Genomic DNA, 20,552 nt, shown 5'->3' with positions numbered 1-20,552 from the left:
GGGGTTTGAGAAAAACCTTGAACCCGAAGTCCTCATCACTTCCGGCATGGCAAAGCTCAATGAAAAGGAACCTCTGTGGGCCCCTTAGCCCACCTTGCCTGGGCTTTAGAGAGGTCTGCGTGTACTCCTCCCCCACCTTCTCCAGTGTCTGCTAGTAACCCTCAAAGCACCCAATGGCGCCCTTGGTCTGGGCTCTTTTGATCCCTGGAATAATTCAGGGCACCCTGTTCGCCCTTAAACGTGCCTCTGGCTTGGCCCAAATGGCACTGGGCGCTCCAAACCCGCCGGGCACCCAGCCCTTCTGCAAGGTGGCCGCCCTCGCGGAAACCACGCGGGACTGGCGAACGGTAAAGCAATTGCAAGGGCAATAAAAAGCAGCTCAGTGGGTCCCCCAGATCCTTTCTTGTCCACCTCACTGTCCCCGGCTTACCCCCTCCCTCCGCCTGCAGAAACAATCAAACAAAGGCTCAAAAGCCAGGAAATGTCCAATTCACTTCCCTTAGAGTTTATTAATCGCCCACACCCATCACAAGGACACTTGGCTGTGCTCAGTGAGGAACGGAGGGCTCCGGGGAGCCTCAGTCACCACCATCCCTGTGCAGCGGGAAGCCACAAGCACCAGCCTGGGCATCCCCAAGACCCGGTCCTACAGCCTCAAGGCGGCTGAGCGCGGCGGGGCCTCCGGGTTCGGGCCAGCTCGGAGTTTACAGTCCCTCCCCAGCCTTCTCCTGCCTTTGTTTGGCTCTGGAAGAAGGTTGGGATTCCGGGTGTAACAGGGAAGTCTGAAAATCGATGCTCCCCAAGAGCACCTGTTGACCCCAGAAAGGGCATTTCCATAGATTGCCACGTTGCTGCCCCCACACAAGCACCTCCGCGGCAAAAGCGCAGATAAGGGCATGAGTTTTAGGGTCGGCCCTGACAACCAGCAGCACCGCAGAATCATGGAACATGGGGCTGAATCCACAGATGGGAACTGGCATAACGACTTCTATACACTCCTGCTTGCCTTCTTCTTTTTTTTTTTTTTTGGAAACCATTATTATTTTCTTCAACGCCCTGGAAATTGCTGGTGTTTATTTAGGAAGTGTGACACAGTTATTGGGTTCTTAGAAACTCGGGATGTTAAGGGGGTTTGATTTGGCTCCCAAATGGCTTGAAAAAGAAACAGCGCACCTGGGGTCAGGCGGGTCATCACAATAACAAAAAGCGCGTCTACAAAATAAAAAGCTCTTTTATAAAGAAAGGCAATCCCGGAAATCCACTGCGAGCCTTCCTGGTGACCATCTAGCTAGGCCTATTCTCAGGTTTAATTGGCAGGCGGTTTATTGGCGCCTTATTGGTGTTGATTGAAATTTTGCTCCCAGTTCTTCCTTTTAAGAATTAGCATCTCAAGTCGATTTACCTGAGTCAATTATCTTTTTAGAGTCTGGGTTTGGCCATAAATTTGCAAATATTCATTAAACGCACTTTGTAAATATCCCTTTTTCCAATCGCCACCCAAATCTCTATTATTTCCTAAGAAAGTCTTTTCTTTTTTAAGGCTTCCATAAAAAGAAATTGATCAGGGAGCTATATTTGAATTAAGACATATTAAATCGATGACAGATACATATCATGCTGTGTTTAACAAGAGTTGTACAAGGAGGCGGGTTCCAGATTCCGCACGGCTCTGCTGCACCATTATTCACATTTTTACAGCCTTTCCTTCATGCCTTCACCCATTAAACCATTAAATTTCAGCAATTCAATAAAACAAAGCAGTTATAATTTTGAGGAAAAGCTATTTTGGAAGGGGTGGAGGTACCCATTTTATTGCACAATAAAAATGCTCAGTAGTCCATATTAAAAGGTAGGTTGTGTTTATTTTCCTCTTTATTCGTTCATTTTTTTTGTTTGTTTTTACTTATAACTTGCAGGATTGAATGCAAAGCTGCTATTATGGGAGTAGTGATGATCATTGCCAAGAAATTCAAATAAGGGAAACTCCTTTGAAATGTTCTGAGAGAGGATGGAGACAGTGGTGACAATTCCAAATATGCTTTCCCAGAAACCATCCATAGAGATGGCAGTCCTCGCTACACTTTTGCCTGGTTGGCTTGAGACATTTTAAGTCTTTGAAAGGAAAATTGTGAAAGGACTCATCCTCTCCAAATACAGATGTGGATTTTGTCACTGTTGTTTATTAATTTTTTTCATTGTGTTTGCATTCATGCCTTTCTTACTTCCCCGTATTTGAACTTCATTGAGGCTTAAAGAAAAAACCTATTTGAAATTTGATTGTAGTATTTTCTTTGTTTGCTTGTCAGGTTTATAAGAGGAATGACATTCCCAAGGCTCACAGGGAAGTTCCCTGTTAAACATTGCTCACACCGATGTAAATGGGGCTATCGAATTAGTTCTTTGGAAAATATTTCTTACCACTTCCCAGGACCATCTCCTAGGACCATAAAGATGATGGCTTTATGCAGTCTATTTTTCCTTGGACTGCAAACGAATTAAACTGGTAACTTGTTTTTTTGCATCCCCAAAGGGGGGGGGGATCACATTTTAGTCATTATGACTTTTTTACGAATAATCTTATGCAGGGCAACAAAATAAAAATTAAAACCCCTGACTTAATTTTTTAGCATCTTGGAACATCACAAAATTTTAAAGTGTTTTCTTTTTAAGAGCTTAAGTGATACTTTTGGGCAGCAACAACCCTAAAGTTTGGGGATGCCACATTTCTCCCCCCCCCAAAGTGATGCAGGAACCTATTTCTCTTTTTAAAGAGGTGTGATAACAAACAAATCCTTTGAAAAGGATGGGGCTTGTTTTTTTTTTTTTAAAGCCAGTTTATATAGTTTTCAAATAAGACAACTCGCCTTCTCTATTAGTTTACTAGAAAAACGATGACAAGGTAAAGGGTTATTCTATTAGTAAGTAAATATCGAAAAATTGCTTGATTTCAAAATATTCATTTTATTGGATCAGTTTTAATTTGTGGTCCTTTCAATGAAACTGAGGCACACATATGGAGTGCTTTCTGAGCTGGAAAGAAATTCTGCGTAAAGGATATTGTTTACTTAGCCGCTTCCCTCTGGAGAGATGCTGTTTGGCCTGCCCTGCCACTGTATCTCAGGGACGCAAAAGTTAGAATCGCTGCCCGATGTTCTCCCACCCCTACCCGTAGATCTAATTGGAAGTGGCAGATCTAGAACTGAGGAGCAGTGAGATTACACTTCGAGCCAACTCCTGTGAACCACGTTGAAAAGGACTGCAGGAGCTAAAAAGTCGAGGTAAAAGGGTTCCTTTTCGGGAAAGATTTATTTTGACTCCACCCGGTGTCTTGCAGAGCCAAATCACTTAAATTGTTTTTGCAACCAATAGGACTTTAATATCCTTCCTCATTCCGTCGCCTGTCGCTGAGCCCTACGTGAGCGCTCGGCAGATTGGGTGTCCTTCCCCAGTAAGAAGTTTCTAGCATCACCTCTACAAGTACGACGACGGCTATACTCTGTTCACCGTCCTTCTCCAGAGAGCAGCCCAAGACTCTTCCAACGGAGGAGGTAGAAAGTGTTTGCATGCTGGAGGAGACGCTGCGTGCGGTGAGGCGGACGTTTTTGAAGTTGGGGGCTATATCCCCCTCCCTCCTTTTGTCCCGGGGCTGGGGGGGGGTCACCAGCCCTTACCCACCCCGCGCCCTTCGGCCGCGTGCCGGCGCACGCTCTCCGAAAGGCGCGCCATGGGAACGCGGGGCGCTGCGCGCGCAGGCCCAACGCAAACTTTCTGCAAGTGCAACTTGGGCATTCCCTGGAAGGCGGGGACGCAGGACTCCAGGGGAGGAGGGGGCGCGAAGCGAAAGCGAAGGAGGCTGCGAGCACGGGGGCGGATCCCTGCTGGGCCGAAGGCCTGAATGGGAGCCAATCCGGCAGCCGTGGCTGCTGCCAATCACGCTGTTCCCTCCAATCCCACCCGTGCCATTTCCAAAAATCTCGGTCCCACTGTGCAGCTCAAATGTGGTGTTCGCTCTGCCAATCGCTGGAGGACAGAGTGGGAACAGGAATATGCAGAGTTAGGAGGCCAGGACAAAGAAGTTAAAGAGAGCCTAATATATACATGTTTTTGAAGGTGAGCAGAGGAAAAAAAGTCCCCCCAGTGAGGGTCTATGGGTCTGATTGTATAGTTCTGATGGAGCCCCCCTTGAGCAAGAGGAACCCGCCAGCGCTGAGATTAGCGGATTTGGCAACGGCTCAGGCCAGGCCGCTTCAGAATATGACAGGCTTCCCGGCGCTGGGCAGCCCGCCCGCCCACTCCCAACTCCGCGCCACAGCCACGCACCTCCGCCCTCGGGACCTGAGCGCTGACCCCGGCGTGGCCATCACTCCGCTCGGACCGGAGCACATGGCTCAAGCGAGCGCGGTCGGCCTCAGCCCTCCCTCCCAGGCGCTCCCGGCACAGCCTGAGGCGCCGGCGGCCGCCGCCCGCGCTGCAGCCTCGGTCGCGCACCCCGGCGCCTGCACCTACCCCGGTGGCGGGGGCAGCAGCCGCGCGCAGCCCTCCGCGCCCCCGCCCCCAGCCCCTCCTCTTCCTCCCTCCCCTCCACCCCCTCCTCCTCCCCCTCCCCCTCCTCCTGCCCTCTCGGGCTACACCACCACCGACAGTGGCGGCGGCGGCAGCAGCGGCAAAGGCCACAGCAGGGACTTCGTCCTCCGGAGGGACCTTTCCGCCACGGCCCCCGCGGCGGCCATGCACGGGGTCCCGCTTGGAGGGGAGCAGCGGTCTGGCACGGGCTCCCCCCAGCACTCGGCCCCGCCTCCCCACTCGGCCGGCATGTTCATCTCGGCCAGCGGCACCTACGCGGGCCCGGACGGCGGCGGCGGCGGGGGCCCGGCGCTCTTCCCTGCGCTGCACGACGCTCCGGGAGCCCCCGGCGGCCACCCGCACCCGCTCAACGGCCAGATGCGCCTGGGGCTGGCGGCGGCGGCTGCAGCCGCCGCGGCTGAGCTGTACAGCCGCACCGAGCCGCCCTTCGCGCCGCGCTCCGGGGATGCGCACTACGGGGCGGTGGCGGCTGCTGCAGCCGCCGCCCTGCACGGCTACGGAGCCGTGAACTTAAACCTGAACCTGGCGGCCGCGGCTGCGGCCGCGGCGGCCGGGCCGGGGCCCCACCTGCAGCACCACGCGCCGCCCCCGGCGCCGCCGCCGCCGCCGCCGCCGCCGGCGCCCGCGCAGCACCCGCACCAGCACCACCCCCACCTCCCAGGGGCGGCCGGGGCCTTCCTGCGCTACATGCGGCAGCCAATCAAGCAGGAGCTCATCTGCAAGTGGATCGACCCCGACGAGCTGGCCGGGCCGCCGCCGCCGCCGCCACCGCCCCCGGCCGGCGGCGCCAAGCCCTGCTCCAAAACTTTCGGCACCATGCACGAGCTGGTGAACCACGTCACGGTGGAGCACGTGGGCGGCCCCGAGCAGAGCAACCACGTCTGCTTCTGGGAGGACTGTCCGCGCGAGGGCAAGCCCTTCAAGGCCAAATACAAGCTCATCAACCACATCCGCGTGCACACGGGCGAGAAGCCCTTTCCCTGCCCGTTCCCGGGCTGCGGCAAGGTCTTCGCGCGCTCCGAGAACCTCAAGATCCACAAGCGCACTCATACAGGTGGGTGTCTGTCCCCGGCCGCGTCGCCGCCGCCGCCTCCCGCGCCGCCGCCGCTTCCGCCGCTGCTTCTCTTTCTCCTCCTCCTCCTGCTCGCCTTAATTTTTCCCTTCTTCTGCTGCTTCTCTTCGCATACGTATAACCCGGACATGTGACTTCTTTTTTTTCTCTCCCCCCCTTTTTTTCTATGAATAAGTAATTCGATAGCACACACAGGCCCCGCGCTGGGTTCCCACACGGTGGAGTCTCCAGCGCGTCCACAGCCCCTCGGCCGTGACCGGCAACGCGCTCCAGCCGCCGCCGCCGCCGCCCCGGAACGGAAGCAGCAGCAGTCGGAGCAGGAAGGCGCCCAGGACGGTCGGCAGCCCCCATTCGCCCGGCCCCGGGAACCTGGGGAGGGCGATGGGGAAGGGAGGCCGGAGCCGGAACCACCCCGGTGGCTCTTCCCTCCTCCCCACCCGGTGGCAGACTCCTTGCGGTCGCCGTGCTCCGAAGAGCGGGCGTGCGAGGGGGCACGTGGGATTTGCTCCAGTATTGAGGTCACTAGGCCCAGCTCGTTGCGGCCCCAACAGGAGGGGAGGGGTCCCGTCCCTCCGGGGCGTGGTGCAAAATGCCAAAGGAATGCGCCCATGGGCCCCCGAAGACCTCCCCCCCACACACTCACGCACCCCACAGGTACATCTTCACGTGCACACAACCCACAAACCACTTTACACAGCCATATCTGATACTACCCATCTCTGCCTCATTGCTGGAACGCCCATATGTTCTGACACACTCCTCTTTCCACATACACCCTCACGCACACTTCATTTACACACCTTCACACCACACCGATGCTCATACATGTAGCATCACACAGCTCTATCACACACATTCCCACATGCCCGAGAAGGTGCTGGAGAAATTTGCTCTGTCCTTTCAAAAAAGGTTCTAGTTGGAGGAGGACAGGGTGAGCCAAAGTCTCCTGCGCTCGTTGGTACCTGCCCCGCGGAGGAACTTGTGGGGAAATCCCCGGCGCTGTGGCTTCCCCTCCCATCCCAGTCCCCCATCCTACCCCCCCCCCGTGAAGGCGGCTGCGGCGTGGGCCGGTGGGGTGTTTCCTGTGGGTCGTGTGCCCCCATCTAACGGGCGAGCGCTTTGGGCGGAAGCGCTGATGAGCGCGAGCAGTCGGGATTTATAGGGACAGGCAATATTACCCCTCGGAGGACACTTAAGTAACTGGAGTTTACAGTCAGTAATTACTGAGCTGATTTATCGGCGCTGGGCGGCGAGGAGGCAGCCGCCGCGCGTGGGCCCATCGCCTGGCTAGCGGCCGGGGCCGAGGGCACCAGGGACATCTGCGGGCGAAGCCGGGTCGGGGTGACCCAGGCCCGGCGCGGCGCCTTGCCAGCTGTCGGCCAACACCTGAGAGGCCTCATGTGGACCGATGATGGGCCGGGAAGAAGTCTTCCCGGGAACTCCCTGGGCCATCCCCGTTTTTCGAATCGGGATCGGTCCGCCCTAGGGAGTTTTCCGAAAGGAAAAACTTCCCTTGAGGCTTTTGGAAAAACTCCGTGGCCCGCTTAGCCAGTTGTTTGCCCCATGCCCAGCACTTGCCGCCGGGACAGGGGCCTGGGACCGTAAAGGAGGCACGCGGGGCGCAGGAGGTGAAGCAGCCCCCAGCCCCGTCCCCAGTGGGCACCCTGAAAGCAGAGCCTGCGTCTTTGGGCCCTTCCCGCCTTTGCAGGCCTCAGAGAGAGAGAGAGGACCTTTCTTTTCGCGGCGGCCGGAGCTAAGGGCAGTTTCCGCCCGGGTGGAGCAAGGAACTGAAATTGCGGACGCGGAAGCTGCCCGGGGTCCCCGCTCCCTCGGACCGCTGCCCCGGGGAGAGGGTCGTGCGCGCGCGCGCACGCCGGGGCGGAGATCCGGGACGCTGGGGGGCCCCCGGGCCGCGGTGCTTTCTGGTTGCACGGCGTGCGCAGGGTTGCCTGTCCCGCCAGGCTGCCGGGGACGGCGTGCTTCTCGCCGGGGCCCTCGGGGAGGGAACGACTCACGTTCGTGCTCAAACCCGCGCCTGGGGATTTTGGCGGTCCTTGGGCCGCCTAGCCCTGGCGCATTGTGTGCGGCGAGGGACCATCCGGGACCCCCCCCCCCCCACCACCACCACGGCGCTCTCCCTTTTGGGGTTATCCGGGATCCCGGAACAGATTGATCAAAGGAAATAATCCCCCGGCCACTCCTGAAGGCCCATTTCCTGACCCACGTGCCCCTAATTCGGTTTATAACCTTCCTTTGGGCTGGACTCGAGTTCTTTCCGGGAGTAGCTCACGTAGCGTCCCTTACTCTCAAATTCTGCAAGTAGTTAAATTCTGATTGACCCCTCTGTCAGAATCTGAAATGTAAACACTGGGGTCTCTCACCCTTTCCAGTTAGCTAGAATTTGCTCACTGCCCCCCTTAGGCCCCCTGAGTAAAACAGGCAATCCTTTCACCTTTACTTCCCCCCACCCTTCTACTTTCTTCCTCTACCTCTCCTTCATCCCTACTTTTCTACTCCCCCCCCCCCCCTCCATTCCACATCTCCCTTCACTGGGCCTAATTGCTTGTCTTTATCATGGGCAGTGGCGGGCCATCAAGCTGTGTGCATTCTTCACAATCCCGGATATGTAAACAGGAGAACTCCACAGACAGCACTGCATATTTCCAAAAGATGAATAAAGCCACTTAGGCCTACATATTGAAGAAAGGCTGATTGAAATTTTTTAAATAACGCTACATTAAATTAGTATCTCCAATTTAAAGTAGAACACAGAAGTCAGGACAGATAACTGATGTTTTGATAAAAAGTGATTAACATTTTTTGTTGGTGTTGCAGCTCATCTGCAGAGAAGGTTGTGATGATTGTGTTATGTTGTGTTTTTCCCTGTCTAGATCAACGCAGGATATATATTTGAATAATACCTGATTTCATGTTTAGACAGTAATTCCAGGTGGGATAAGTTCTATTCCAGGCATCTGAATACTTTCAGACCTGTTACTATGCTCTGGCGCCGAAGCAGTTAGCATTGGTGAAATTAAAACAACAACAACAAACACTGCACTGAAATATTTGTATAAGAAAATTCACCACAAAAACTTATAAACACTAAGCTGTTTTAATAGTTACTTATTTTTTTAAAAAAACATATTATCCCAAACCAAGGAAAAAGCCATACCTCATGAGCCACCAGAGTAGCTGCTGGAATGTAGAGATTTTTATTTTAAAAATCATGTAAATATGAGGGAAGTATTATTGAACAAAAATATGTCTGAGATGACTTGTTCAATCATGATTAAATACATCAAGTTCATAGATACTTGGGTGAGAGAGAAAATTCATACTGTTACCTGCTGTCTTCCTTTTTTGCTTTTTAATGCCAAAGGTATATGGCTGAATTTTTATTAAGCATTGTCGTATTTAAGCATTTCCACTTCCTGCAGTAGGGGTCTTGTGTTTAAAGGCATTGTGTTCCTGAGGTGGTTAGAGCAGCATCAAGGGGCGATGGGCCAAAGACTGGTAAAAATAGTCAGTCCCTTTTCTGCCTCGTAAGGTAGGAAGCTGTCAGCCTCGGTTTCCATAGAGCATCAGGTACCTGCTCGCTTCTGGTGGAGGCTTGTGGGCCTTGCTAACGTTTGCTAAGGTTCTGTTCCGTAGGCTCTTAATTGCTCTGCAAGTTGGGAGGGAAGGTGGTAGAATGAAGAGGAGGTCGGCCTAATCTCTGCCCAGCCAGGCTTGTAAAGAATCTAGTGATGGGATTGTGTGTTTCACAGGTGCCTTTGTTTCTGAAGAGAACAGGATTTGGCTTTATTTCCTTTCCTTTCCCATCAGTGGAGTCCTGGGGCCGCTCTGAAACAAAATGCCGTTATTATAATTTTATGGCACCACCCCCACTTCACTTTTAATATAGTGGACTTGCTTACTTCTCTTCTTAAATCCTTCCCCCAAGCTGTGGCTTTGGAAGAATCATTTTATCAGCATTTATCTTGACAGGGGATCTGCTTATATATTTGCAGGTACACACCCTGAGGGCAGTGAGGACCTGGGCATTTGGGTCCTCAGTGGGTTTAGGTGTTGCCTCCTGGACCATGCCCTAGCCATCCCCCTCGCCCCCCCAAAACTGTGGTACTGCAGGGACCGACATCTAGCCTCATACAAGCCCAGGTCCAGGGAGAGCCTCCAGGCTCATCCCTGAAGTATCCCTTCCCTGTGGCCTTCTGGAACATAGGGATTGGGACTAGAAACCAGGCCGGGGATTGGTCTTCAAGAGAATGGGGAAATGCTTCCAGATTTCTGCTCCAGGATTTCTCTCTCAAGTGAGGGGTCTCTGGAAAGCAAGTGTTGACCTTTGCTATGTTTTGTTGCAGGGGAAAAGCCTTTCAAATGTGAATTTGATGGCTGTGACAGGAAATTTGCCAATAGCAGCGATCGGAAGAAACATTCCCACGTCCACACCAGCGACAAGCCCTACTACTGCAAGATCCGAGGCTGTGACAAGTCCTACACTCACCCCAGCTCTCTGAGAAAGCACATGAAGATTCACTGCAAGTCTCCACCACCTTCTCCAGGAGCCCTTGGTTACTCATCAGTGGGGACTCCAGTGGGTGCCCCCTTGTCCCCTGGGCTGGACCCAACCAGGAGTCGCTCTAGCACTCTGTCCCCTCAGGTGACCAACCTCAATGAGTGGTATGTTTGCCAGGCCAGTGGAGCACCGAGCCACCTTCACACACCTTCCAGCAACGGAAGTACTTCGGAGTCTGAAGAGGAGGAGATGTATGGGAACTCGGAAGTTGCGCGGACGATACATTAGAATTTTCTTGTAATAATAATAATGTCATAAGTGGGAGTCCTTGGACCATATCCTAACCTGAGACAATGCCGAGCCTGAGACAAACCCTTGACTCAGCCTTGCCACCGGGTCTAATTAGCCCTATTTATTCAGTATGAAACCCTATGGTGTTTGTACATTTAATTAATTTAATTAAGATATTTGGGCTTTTTTTTCCTTCCTTCTTCTTAGAAAACAAACAAACAAAAAAACAACCAAGCTGGACTTGTACGTCGCAGGGGGACAGGGCTAGGAGCAAGATGTACCAAGGGTTAAATCGGGATACACACTGCCAATGCAATATATGTGTACTTTGAAAGGAGCGAGAAAAAGCATGAAGTCAGAACTCCACAGAGCAACAAGGCCCTCTGCATTTCCTGCCGTGCCTCGAGAATGCCTTTAACACCATAATGTGGGCTTCTTTGGAGCCTCTTCACCTCCTCCTTGGGCCCCAATCCTAAAAAGGCCTCTTGATTGTAAACCACATACTTGCTGCGTGGCCAACAGATCTTAGACTGTACCTGTGTCCAAAAATCTTTGTAAAAACCCTTTAAGTCCTGATAGTTGTAATTTTAAATTTCCACTCTTTTATTACTGATCTCATCGTAACACGCTATTTTTATACAGGATTGTTTCCTCAGTACCCCGCTTGTATGATTTAAAGAAAAAAAGATGCAGCAAACTTAATACGTCTCCATTTATTGTGCTACTGTGATTGTTCCAGCAAAAAAGTGGAGAGAGGAGAAAGCTGCTGCAGTAGGGCAACTGTGAAACTGTGATATTTTGTGAAATAGAAGAAATTCAAGTGCTTTCTTTTCTCTCTCACTCTCTCTCTTTTTTTTTAATCTGAAATCTCAGATGCCGCCTCTTGACTGGGTCCAAACTTCTCGTGTGATAAAAAGATCAGTCTTAGATAAGTTTTTTTGGGATGCCAAAATTAACAGGCAAGTCTAAGGAGGTGTGATGTTGGCAACATGCCTATTTTTGGGGAAAACTGTTGTTTTTAAAACAGGCCAAGCCCTCTTTTATACTGTTGTATCAGCCTTTAAAAAAGTCTTTATTTTTCAATGCCCAAAACTGCATTTTCATGCATTTTTTTTTCCCACCTGAGCACCGAGCACACGGAACTGGATCCCATTGGGAAATGACAAGTGTGTGAAGTGTATGATTTACATTAAAAGAGGGGAGGGAGTTGCTATATATATTAAAATTTTTAAAAGGTTTATAGTTACCACCAAACACTGATGAATGTGTGACCTTTGCCAGAGCTGTCAGGCAAGAATAAAAAAGGTCAAGGACCTAGGACAATAACTCTTAGTCAGTTTATTTTCAGTTCATGCAACACATCTCGTGCAAAATACAGTCCATCATAAACATCATACAAATATCCTAAAGAGCACTAATTTATCCTCAGAGACCCTGAAGCCACCCCCTCCCCAGGGTTTGTAGAAATTTGTTTTGTGTGCTGTGAGTGGTTGATGCAGTCTTGTCATTGTTAATAACTTGTATGTGAACACTATTATTTTGTACAGTTGAATTAATTTATTTTCAGACATCATCCTTTGTTTTTCCTGGAAGAGTTCAGAGCACACCAAAGAATTATATTATACATTTTGGTGAAAGATTGTTGTTTATGACCCACGGTTTATTTAAGGAAAAAAAGAAAGAAAAAATGGGGGAATATATTTTTAAGCTTACTTGAATGAACAACGTAATGTGAAAACCAGGACTCTTCCTGCATGTCTTTTTTGCATTGTGTTGACAAGATTATATATAGTTTATAGATATATTATATTACTAGTACAGTGCATGGTGCTGTCACTTGAAAGCCTTTCAATGTTGTCTTCAGATTGTTACAGTGGATATGAAACATGCAGACCCTCCTTTATAAAGAAAAAGACCATAAAACTTGAATATAATTCTACATTTTTTAAAGTTTATTTGATTTTCATATTATTCACTTTCAAAGCTCTTTCAAATAGACAAAGTATCTGTGAACTTTGGGGGGATAATTTATCGTAAACTTATTAGAACAAAATATTCCTGATTTATAATGAGTTGTTTTATTTATACAACTTTTTCAATGGTAGTTTGCACTATTCTTTATTATGCTACAGGTTTATTTATTATGAAACAAAGGAATATGTATTTTATGTATTTTGCCATGCATAGGTTTACTCTGCCACAGATTTATTGGTTCCTGATACACCTAAAATGAAAACTTTAAATGTGTACCTCCAATAGAAAGAAAGCAAGAATGATTATGAAGTAAAAAATTTAATAAAGGTATTCTTCCTATGTATTGTTTATGTTTTACCTAATGGTATATTGCTGCCATTCTCTTACAAACAGAACAGGTTGCTGACCAGTGAACATTGGGTTCTCTTGAGCTCTTTATTCTTAGCCTCTCCCCAAGCAATAAAATATTTTTACAGCTTGGTTTAATTTACAATCTAATCTAGGAAATACCATGTATATATGAAGACTAAGCCCTGTAAGTTGCGTGTAACACTAGCATAAATCTTAGGGGTTACTGCAGTCATTTGTTAATAATATCCTCAGTGATCCTAATCACTGAAAATCTGAGAAGTGAATTTGAGCATTTCTTCGGTGCCTAGCCTCTGAGGTAAAAGGGTAAAAATGAAGAAAAGATGCAGGGACAGTGAGAGGCTTCCAGACGCAAAGAAGGTAAAATCAGGAGCTGGGATGGGTACGGAGTTAAAAAGCTTGCTGAATGAAGAGTGGGCATCAAATACCTCTCACCATCAGGTAATGGGGGGGGCCTGCTTCCAGTTTGATTGTGGTTTATTTGCAAGTTGAGCTGATCTAGGAATCCTAACTCAGCATTTTTAGGCATGTGGTAGCTAGAAATTAGACTCATGGCAACAAAATATCCAAGTGGCTCAAACTAATGTAATTGGCTATCCACATGAACAGGGCTGATCTTGTTTTTCAGTTAGCTGATAAAAAACTGATAAAAGGCAAATAGTTAAAAAAAAAAAAAAAAGAAAATTGGTAGTAACGGCAATAAGCAGTTCTCCGAAAGTTTATGGTGGTTTTTAAAAGTCAGGTTTGTTAATGTAGTGAAGGTGAAACCCATGGCAAAGAGTTGTTTTAAGCCAGATGACAATAACCAGCACACGAAGTAAAAAACACCCATAGCTAAGGGCCCCAATCAATGGGAAAACTTATAGCTCTCTAATGAAGTTTCTCGTGAAAGGGGTGACACAAAGCCACCAAGACATGAATCATTCATGGGAAATATAAAAGATAAAAGATATCTGACAATGAGCAGAACCTTGTATAGAGTGTATAAAACAAGTTTCCCCTTCTTATTTTCTGCTTTAAAACGCACAATCTCCCACTCCCAGAGTTCTCTGTCCAGTCTATAGAGTTAAAATTGACCACTGCTCGTCCTCCGCCACTTCAAAGTAATTTAGTCCAGAACGGAAGGCTTGGCGCTTGGACAATCTTCATGGTGTGTTAAGATTTCTATGGCAATTGGCAAGCAAGACGTCCCCATCTGAATATGTCTCAAAGAAAGCCACTTATTGACACTAAGTTGGCTATCATCAAAGACTTCATCTCTCCTAGGCAAAACGTCGCCCCTGTGGCCCTCACAAACATTTTAAACCATCTACCTTTGTTTTCCGGGCTAGGAGAATCTTCCAACACATGGTTATTTGTAGTGGGTGTCTATCTTTTCCCCATTCAGGACTTTGTTTGGTAAAACTTATGCTCCAAAAATCTAAAGCACTGAGAAATAGCTTGAGGGTAGGAATTCTATTCTTTTAAGGGGTTGGAGATGGCCACACAAGAGGGATAGCACGGGGGACAGGAACAGAGGAGGCCCAAAGTCCTTGAAAGTGAGGCCCAACTATCTATGGATGTGTTTGTACCCCAGTCTTGCAATTTACTAAATTTTGCATTTTGTGGAAGTTGTTTGAGACCATAGTGGTTCATTCTATCTACCTACCCACCGAGCATCTAATCTATTATCTATCTATCTATCATCTATCTATCTATCTATCTATCTATCTATCTATCTATCTATCATCTCTTTCTCTATGAAATGGGATGAGAGATGTTCCCCCTGAAGGAATTTTTAGCCTAGTTTGATTAGGAAATAGGACTGGGGGGAGGGGGGGATAATCTGGTTTTTCCAGTGATCATCTAAATCAGAGGAAAGGAAAGCTGAATAGGAGAGAAACAATCCAGACACTTATTAATACTTTCAGCCCGTCACATCACACTACCCATCATCTACCAAAATAGACACATGTCCCTGAAAACCCACCCTCCGGAGCTGGAGGGATGGCTAAGGAGACCCACAGCGACACTGCCCTGGGGTTGCCAGACCAGCACTTTCCCTACGTGAACAAAAACTCACAGACCATCCCCCCTCCCACGCCCACGGCCAAACACTGCCGGGCACACACATTCACACAGGGCACAAGTGCCTAATCAGGCAGGGAGAAGTTCAAAGGCATGTTCTTTGAAATTCAAACTACTGCTTTTATGGCACACCCACGCCGAGCGTGAGGATTGCTATGGCAATGGGCTGGGCCAGGGCAGTCGCGGGCAGAGGCTCCGCAGCGATTGGAGACACTCTATTAAGATACAGTTGCAGTGACCTGCACTTTCATGCCACCTTAGCGCCCTCGATTTTCACCTCGTCGGAAATACACGTATTACATAAAATGTTGCCCATATACTATGACACGCACGACCTATATAATAACATACGTCTTTCCACCCACTTGTTGTTACGATCTCGCATTGAACCTGCTAGCTCGCGAGAAAGGGGAGAGGGAGACAGGGGAGAGGAAGAGAGAAAGCCGGGTGGGGGTGGGGTGGGCGCACTTAGAGGAGGAGACCGAGCGGGGGGCAACCGGGTTCCAGTTCCTCTTCCTTCTCTCCCCACCTAAGTACTTTTATTTGCAGAGCGATTGTTCTTTGTTTATTTAATACAAGTACTGTGTGAATGGTGAAAAATAAACACGATGAAAAATAACCAAACAGATGATTCCTCCGAGTGAAAAAGCCCGGACTTAATAAAAGTGCGAAGCAGTCACCGCTGAATGAGAAACCCTTTGAAGTGGAACTTATTATAGGAGGAATACTTTGGGGTTGCCTTAACGACGCCGCTGAATCGAAAGCGCTCGCCTTTGTCAGCGATTTGTTCTCCTTTGCTGGGGTGCCCGGAGAAATTACTTACATGGGCTGCCTTAACATGCAGCCTGCAAATCAGTAACTTTGCAGCTCAGACTTGCAGACGCCACTCGGCAACGGACAAAAAGAAGTCAGGGGGAAATGCACCGAGCTTTCACGCCGAGCCTCTGGGGATGGGGGCGCACGGGCGTGTTGGGGGCGGTAGATAAGAAGTTGTATTACAACTGGCCCCCCTCACCCGGTGTCCCCCACCTCCCCCGCCCCCCGGAGCCGGATCCGGGCCCGGCCGGCCGCCGGGGCCTCGCCGGTTGCAGGGGAGGCCCGGCCTCTCCGGGGCCCTCCAGCGAGGGGCGCTCTTCCACGTGCTGGCCCGGGCGCGGGACTTTCCCAGCGGTCCCGGCTATATTTAATAAGGGTCGTTTATCACCCAGGCGCTTTGAAGGGTCGCCTCCAGCCCTGTGCCCATTAGAAAGGCGGAGGTGACATTTAAACTCCGTTTTCAAGGATCGCGGGGGGATTTCAATGAAAAGGCAACTCGTTTGTCTTATAAGCCTGGAAACAACCCCCTTCTCGCTCCTTTTGACCACATGGCATAACTCAAAAACAATAGTTCAAAAGTGAAATGGCATCGTGGTGTTCACTCGGAGACAGGCCCCCATCTAGCACCAGAGAAAAGGGGTAGTCCGCAAGACAATGTGCTTTTTGTGTCCGACTCTGTCACAAGGATTGTGTTGTTTGCTTTGGAGGCTGCGCCTGTTATACTTTGCTGAAAGTGCTTGTGTTAAACAAGAGTTATAAGTCATCCAAAACAACAAACATTTTGATTTTCTTTGCCTAAAGGGCTTTCCCTGGCTATGGGCACCGTGAAAAAATAATGTCCTTGCTGAGAAAGGACCACCAGTAGTAGCATTAGAAGCGGGCGCATTAAATATTGAATGACACGGGGAAAAAGAGCTTGTCGAGGGGCACTCAGCCTTAAAGTCTTTCTTCAACTTTGTCTTCGGTGGCTGCTGGACTATTTAAGATGGTATTAATTAAGGCCGCTTCGGATGCCGCTGAGCCCGCCAGCCCCTCGGCCGCGCTCGGTCAATGGGCCTGTGTCCCCGCGCTGTGCTCACGCGTTGGCTGAGCCGAGTGCAAATGTCACTTCTCATTTGGAGGCTGAAGAGAAGGGCCCATCCTACATTAAGGGCAGCAGGGAGGCAGTCCTCAGCAGGCGTTAAAGGAATACGAGGGCCTGGGGTGAGGGCAGGGGAGGCGGGAACAAAATGGGAACATCTGCCCTGAGCCCGGGGAGGTGCACCACTTTGGGCACATTTGGGAGAGCGTAGTTTAGCCAACAAGGGCCACGCGGGGACTCGCTGGGTTGGAACGCTCACTTTCATCTGCTCCTACATGGAGAAAATTAACTCCCCCCCCTCCCCAGCCCTGCAAAAATCCATTAGGCAGTCTGGCGGGGCGTTATTGTACAAAGGGGCCAGCTTGCACAAAGAAAGACAAAAGCTTGGTGCAAGCAGGCGTCTTCACTGACTTCCCCATCGCCCTTAAGGTCCCTTTCCCAGATCACAAAGCCCAAAGGAGCTTCGCCAAGGACCTCTGCTCCAATTTACAGATGGTGAAACTGAGACCTCAAGCAAGCCTCCCTCAAGGGAAGATTTTTGTAAATATTCCCTCCAGTCGGTGGGAAGACCAAAGACCCAGACCCAGTGCAGTGCTCTTTGAAGGGAGCACAGAACGGGGCCAAAACATCCCCTCTTCCCCAAGGCCAAGCGTTTGACTCAAAATCAAATGGAAGTTGATTTCAGCAGCTGGAAATTACTAATATTAAAAAAAAAAAGTGAAGATGCTTACTAACCGTGACATAAATGAAATGAGTACTTTAAGAAACTTTGTGAACTCTCCGTTCTTGACAAGGAGAGACAAGACTTGGCTGGGTAGAGGGGTGCAGGGGACCCTGGACGATTGACTTCTGCAGCCAGAAGCCCCACAGCGGCCCTGTCCCCTGGTGTGGAGTCCTAGATGGACATGGGCTTTCTCTTTCATTACAAGGTACCCGGAAGGGGAGGGGAGGTGCAGCCAAACGCTCTGTCGTGCCCTTGCTGCGGAGTGCAGGGGGTTAGCATCCTTAATTTTAGATGCGTTTTTGCAATGTCTGCTTCTCCATCTAGGGGCTGTGTCCCCTCAGGAGTCCCCCCAGGCTAAGGGATAAGGGGAAGTTACATTTCTCACCAGAGCCAACCCGCAAAAGAAGCAGTTCCCACCTTCCTGCAGGGGCTGGGCTCCTTGTACGAGGGGGAGGGAGATAGCCTCGGGCCTGGGGCCTACACAGTCAGCCCCAGTGGGAGCTGGGGGCGTCGCTCTAGGGTGGAACCGCCAGGCCAGGTTAGGGCGCTGGCAGAAGTGGGAGGTAGGGATGAGGAGAGAGGGCAGCGCCAGACCAGCCCCCTCCTCCCGCAGCTGGTCTGCAAACCCCAAGACTAGGGCTCCCATGTCCAACTGCCCCCTTGGGGTGATCTTTTTTGCACCTTTTTCTTCGGCCCCCTTCTCCCTGCCTCTACTACTTTTTTGCACGTACAGGCCGCAGGCCAGAGTAAGGGACGTAAAAACATGGCCTTTTGGCCCGAAAGGGCGCGCGCACACACACACACACACACACGCACTCTCTCTCTCTCTTTCTCTCTCTCTCTCACACACACACACACACACACACTCATGTACAACTCAACCCCCTCCGCCCCCGCCCTAGCCAGTGCACTGGGCACACGCTCGGGGTCCAGGCACCTTGCCAAGAGCGCGCGAGCACCCTGCGTGGCACACTGGCTGCAGTTCCTGCACGAAGTGGCGGGGGTGGGGTGAGGAGGGAGGGGTGGGCGGCGGTGGACGCCGCCGACTGCTGGCGGTGCGCACAAGTTCAGCGCTCAACTTCCCGCTCTTAACGAGACCCGGGATCCCTTTGGAGAGGCCCTCGGGAGCTGGCGGCGGGGCTGGGAGTGGCGTGGGTAAGCTGGCCGGCGCGGGGCGCGGGCGGCGGGGCACGAGGGCGCGACAGGAGGAGGGCGCGAGGGTGCCCGCGGCCGGCCGGGCGCTCCGAGAAGTCAGCGCGAGCAGCTGTGACTTCACCTATTAGCCCCGATGTCTTTCCGAGGAGCCTGGTGGAGTTAAACAGCCCACAATGGGCGCTCTGGGGCGCCTCCAGCCTGACCTCCACCCGGGTTTAATAGTTTCATAGGAACTTCATTAAATCAATTACTTAGTGAGCACATCATCATTTATTTGTAATTAGCAGCGAGGAGCGCGTTCTCTCCCCCAGCCCGCGGCCCGGGTCCCAGCGGGGTTGGCGGAGTTGTGCAAGCACTTTTGTTTGCTCGAGTGTTGACTCCCGGCATTATTCGGCGCGGGTAATCTTTACGTCTTAATCTAGCATTCAGTGGGCGAAGGGAAAACAAACAGGGCGCAGGCCCGAGGCCAGCCCTGCGGCCCCAGCTGCCCGCCGACCCCGGCCGACGCTGGGCGCGCGGGGCGACTCCACTGCCGCCCTTCGCCGAGCGCGCGAGGGGCCCCGCGGGGGCGGAGGGGCTGCGGGGTCGGTGTCAGGCCCGGGGGACTCGCAGGGGCGCAGCAGAGGAAAGGAAGGAGCGAAAAGCGGAAGCCAGGGGCAGGGAATCGCGTCTTGCAAAGAGAGCACAAAAGGAAAGCGTCCAGGCTCGTGCGTGTGTGCGGGCGGCGCTGAGGGCGACTGCGTGTGTGCGCACGTGTGTGTGTGTGCGCAGGATGTGCGTGAAATCACATCCATCTCAGCTGCCGGGGCGGGGAGGCGAGCGCCGGCAGGAGGTGCCGGCCTGGCGCGCGGAGGCAGCTCGCTGGGTGTCCAGCCTGCAAAAGCGCTTTAATTTGGGGACTGTAGCCCCGGGCGCGGCTCGGCGGCTGCCCATAGATTACGAGCCGCGTGGTTAGAGAGGAGGGGGAGTTGCCTAAAGCCGGGCCGGAACCCGAGCGTGCGCAGCGACGCGAGCAACGGCTCCACGAGGAGTCCAGATTCCTTTCGAGTGTAACCACCTTCCCCGACAGGCCCCGGCGCCCGCCAAATACCGTGCGGACCTGACGGGTGTCGCCTCCCGGGCCAGAAACTGGGGGCGACGCGCCCCTGCGCCCCTGCCCCAGACCCAGTTTCCGCTCCAAGTGGGAGAAGTCCCTCCAGCACAGGAAGCGCTCGAATTCTGCGGGAGATCCCAGCTCAGGAAATGGCGAGGCCAGGGAGGGCCGGGGGAGAGGAGGGGTCACTGATGAGGATCCGATTCTCCTGGGAGCGGGCGAGTGGGGACAACTGCGAGGTTAGGAGAAGGCCCACGGGAATATACCCCACGACTGAGCTTCCAGAAGCCCTTGGTCCATGGGGGTCCTTGAGGTTACCCTCCCTAGGTGGGCCCCCGTGTATCTGTGTTTTTGAGAAGAAGGTCTTAAATTTCTCCACTGGTTTCTGTGGCCAGGCGTGTTTGATTCAGTGAAATATTTGGAGGTAGTGACTGTGTGGAGGTGGTTGTTGCCTTGTTGGTGATCTTCCGACCTGTGGTTTCCTACAGACTCAATCAGTTGTTTGGAGTGTTTGTGCTCTATGGGCCCAGAGAGTGCATCAGTGGGTGGCTGCTTGGTGACAGGGTTTGTCCTGTGGGGACTGGATTCAGCTGGCTGTGGTTGTGCTCCTGGGGCTGGCAGCTTAGCTTGTCAGGGACCCAGACATGGGCTCTCCTGAGGCCTCCAGTCTGTTGAGCCAAAACCCATGACAACTCCTTGTTTGGGCTCCTGGGAGAGTGTCTTAAGCCTCCAGCTTCCTCAGTCTCGCCTTTTTCTCCTTCTTCCCTAGGGTCTCACCATCCTAAACTCATTCTGTTCCTTTTTCCA

The 20,552-nt window shown here is 51.5% G+C and overlaps 1 protein-coding gene across 1 annotated transcript; it reads left to right on the top strand.

Moving 5' to 3' along the window:
• Positions 1–4,098: 4,098 nt before the first annotated feature.
• ZIC5 (Zic family zinc finger 5) lies at positions 4,099–10,463 on the top strand. The gene is made up of 2 exons (XM_028111995.2): positions 4,099–5,638; positions 10,021–10,463. The coding sequence occupies exons 1-2, from the start codon at positions 4,099–4,101 to the stop codon at positions 10,461–10,463; spliced, it is 1,983 nt and encodes a 660-aa protein (XP_027967796.2).
• Positions 10,464–20,552: the final 10,089 nt, after the last annotated feature.

This window comes from Eumetopias jubatus, unplaced genomic scaffold, assembly GCF_037043125.1.
Source record: "Eumetopias jubatus isolate StellerSeaLion01/CBP00866 unplaced genomic scaffold, mEumJub1_p1.0 scaffold_3, whole genome shotgun sequence".
NCBI lineage: Eukaryota > Metazoa > Chordata > Mammalia > Carnivora > Otariidae > Eumetopias > Eumetopias jubatus.
The sequence above is the reverse complement of the archived record's forward strand: the minus strand, read 5'-3'. Positions and strand labels throughout refer to the sequence as shown.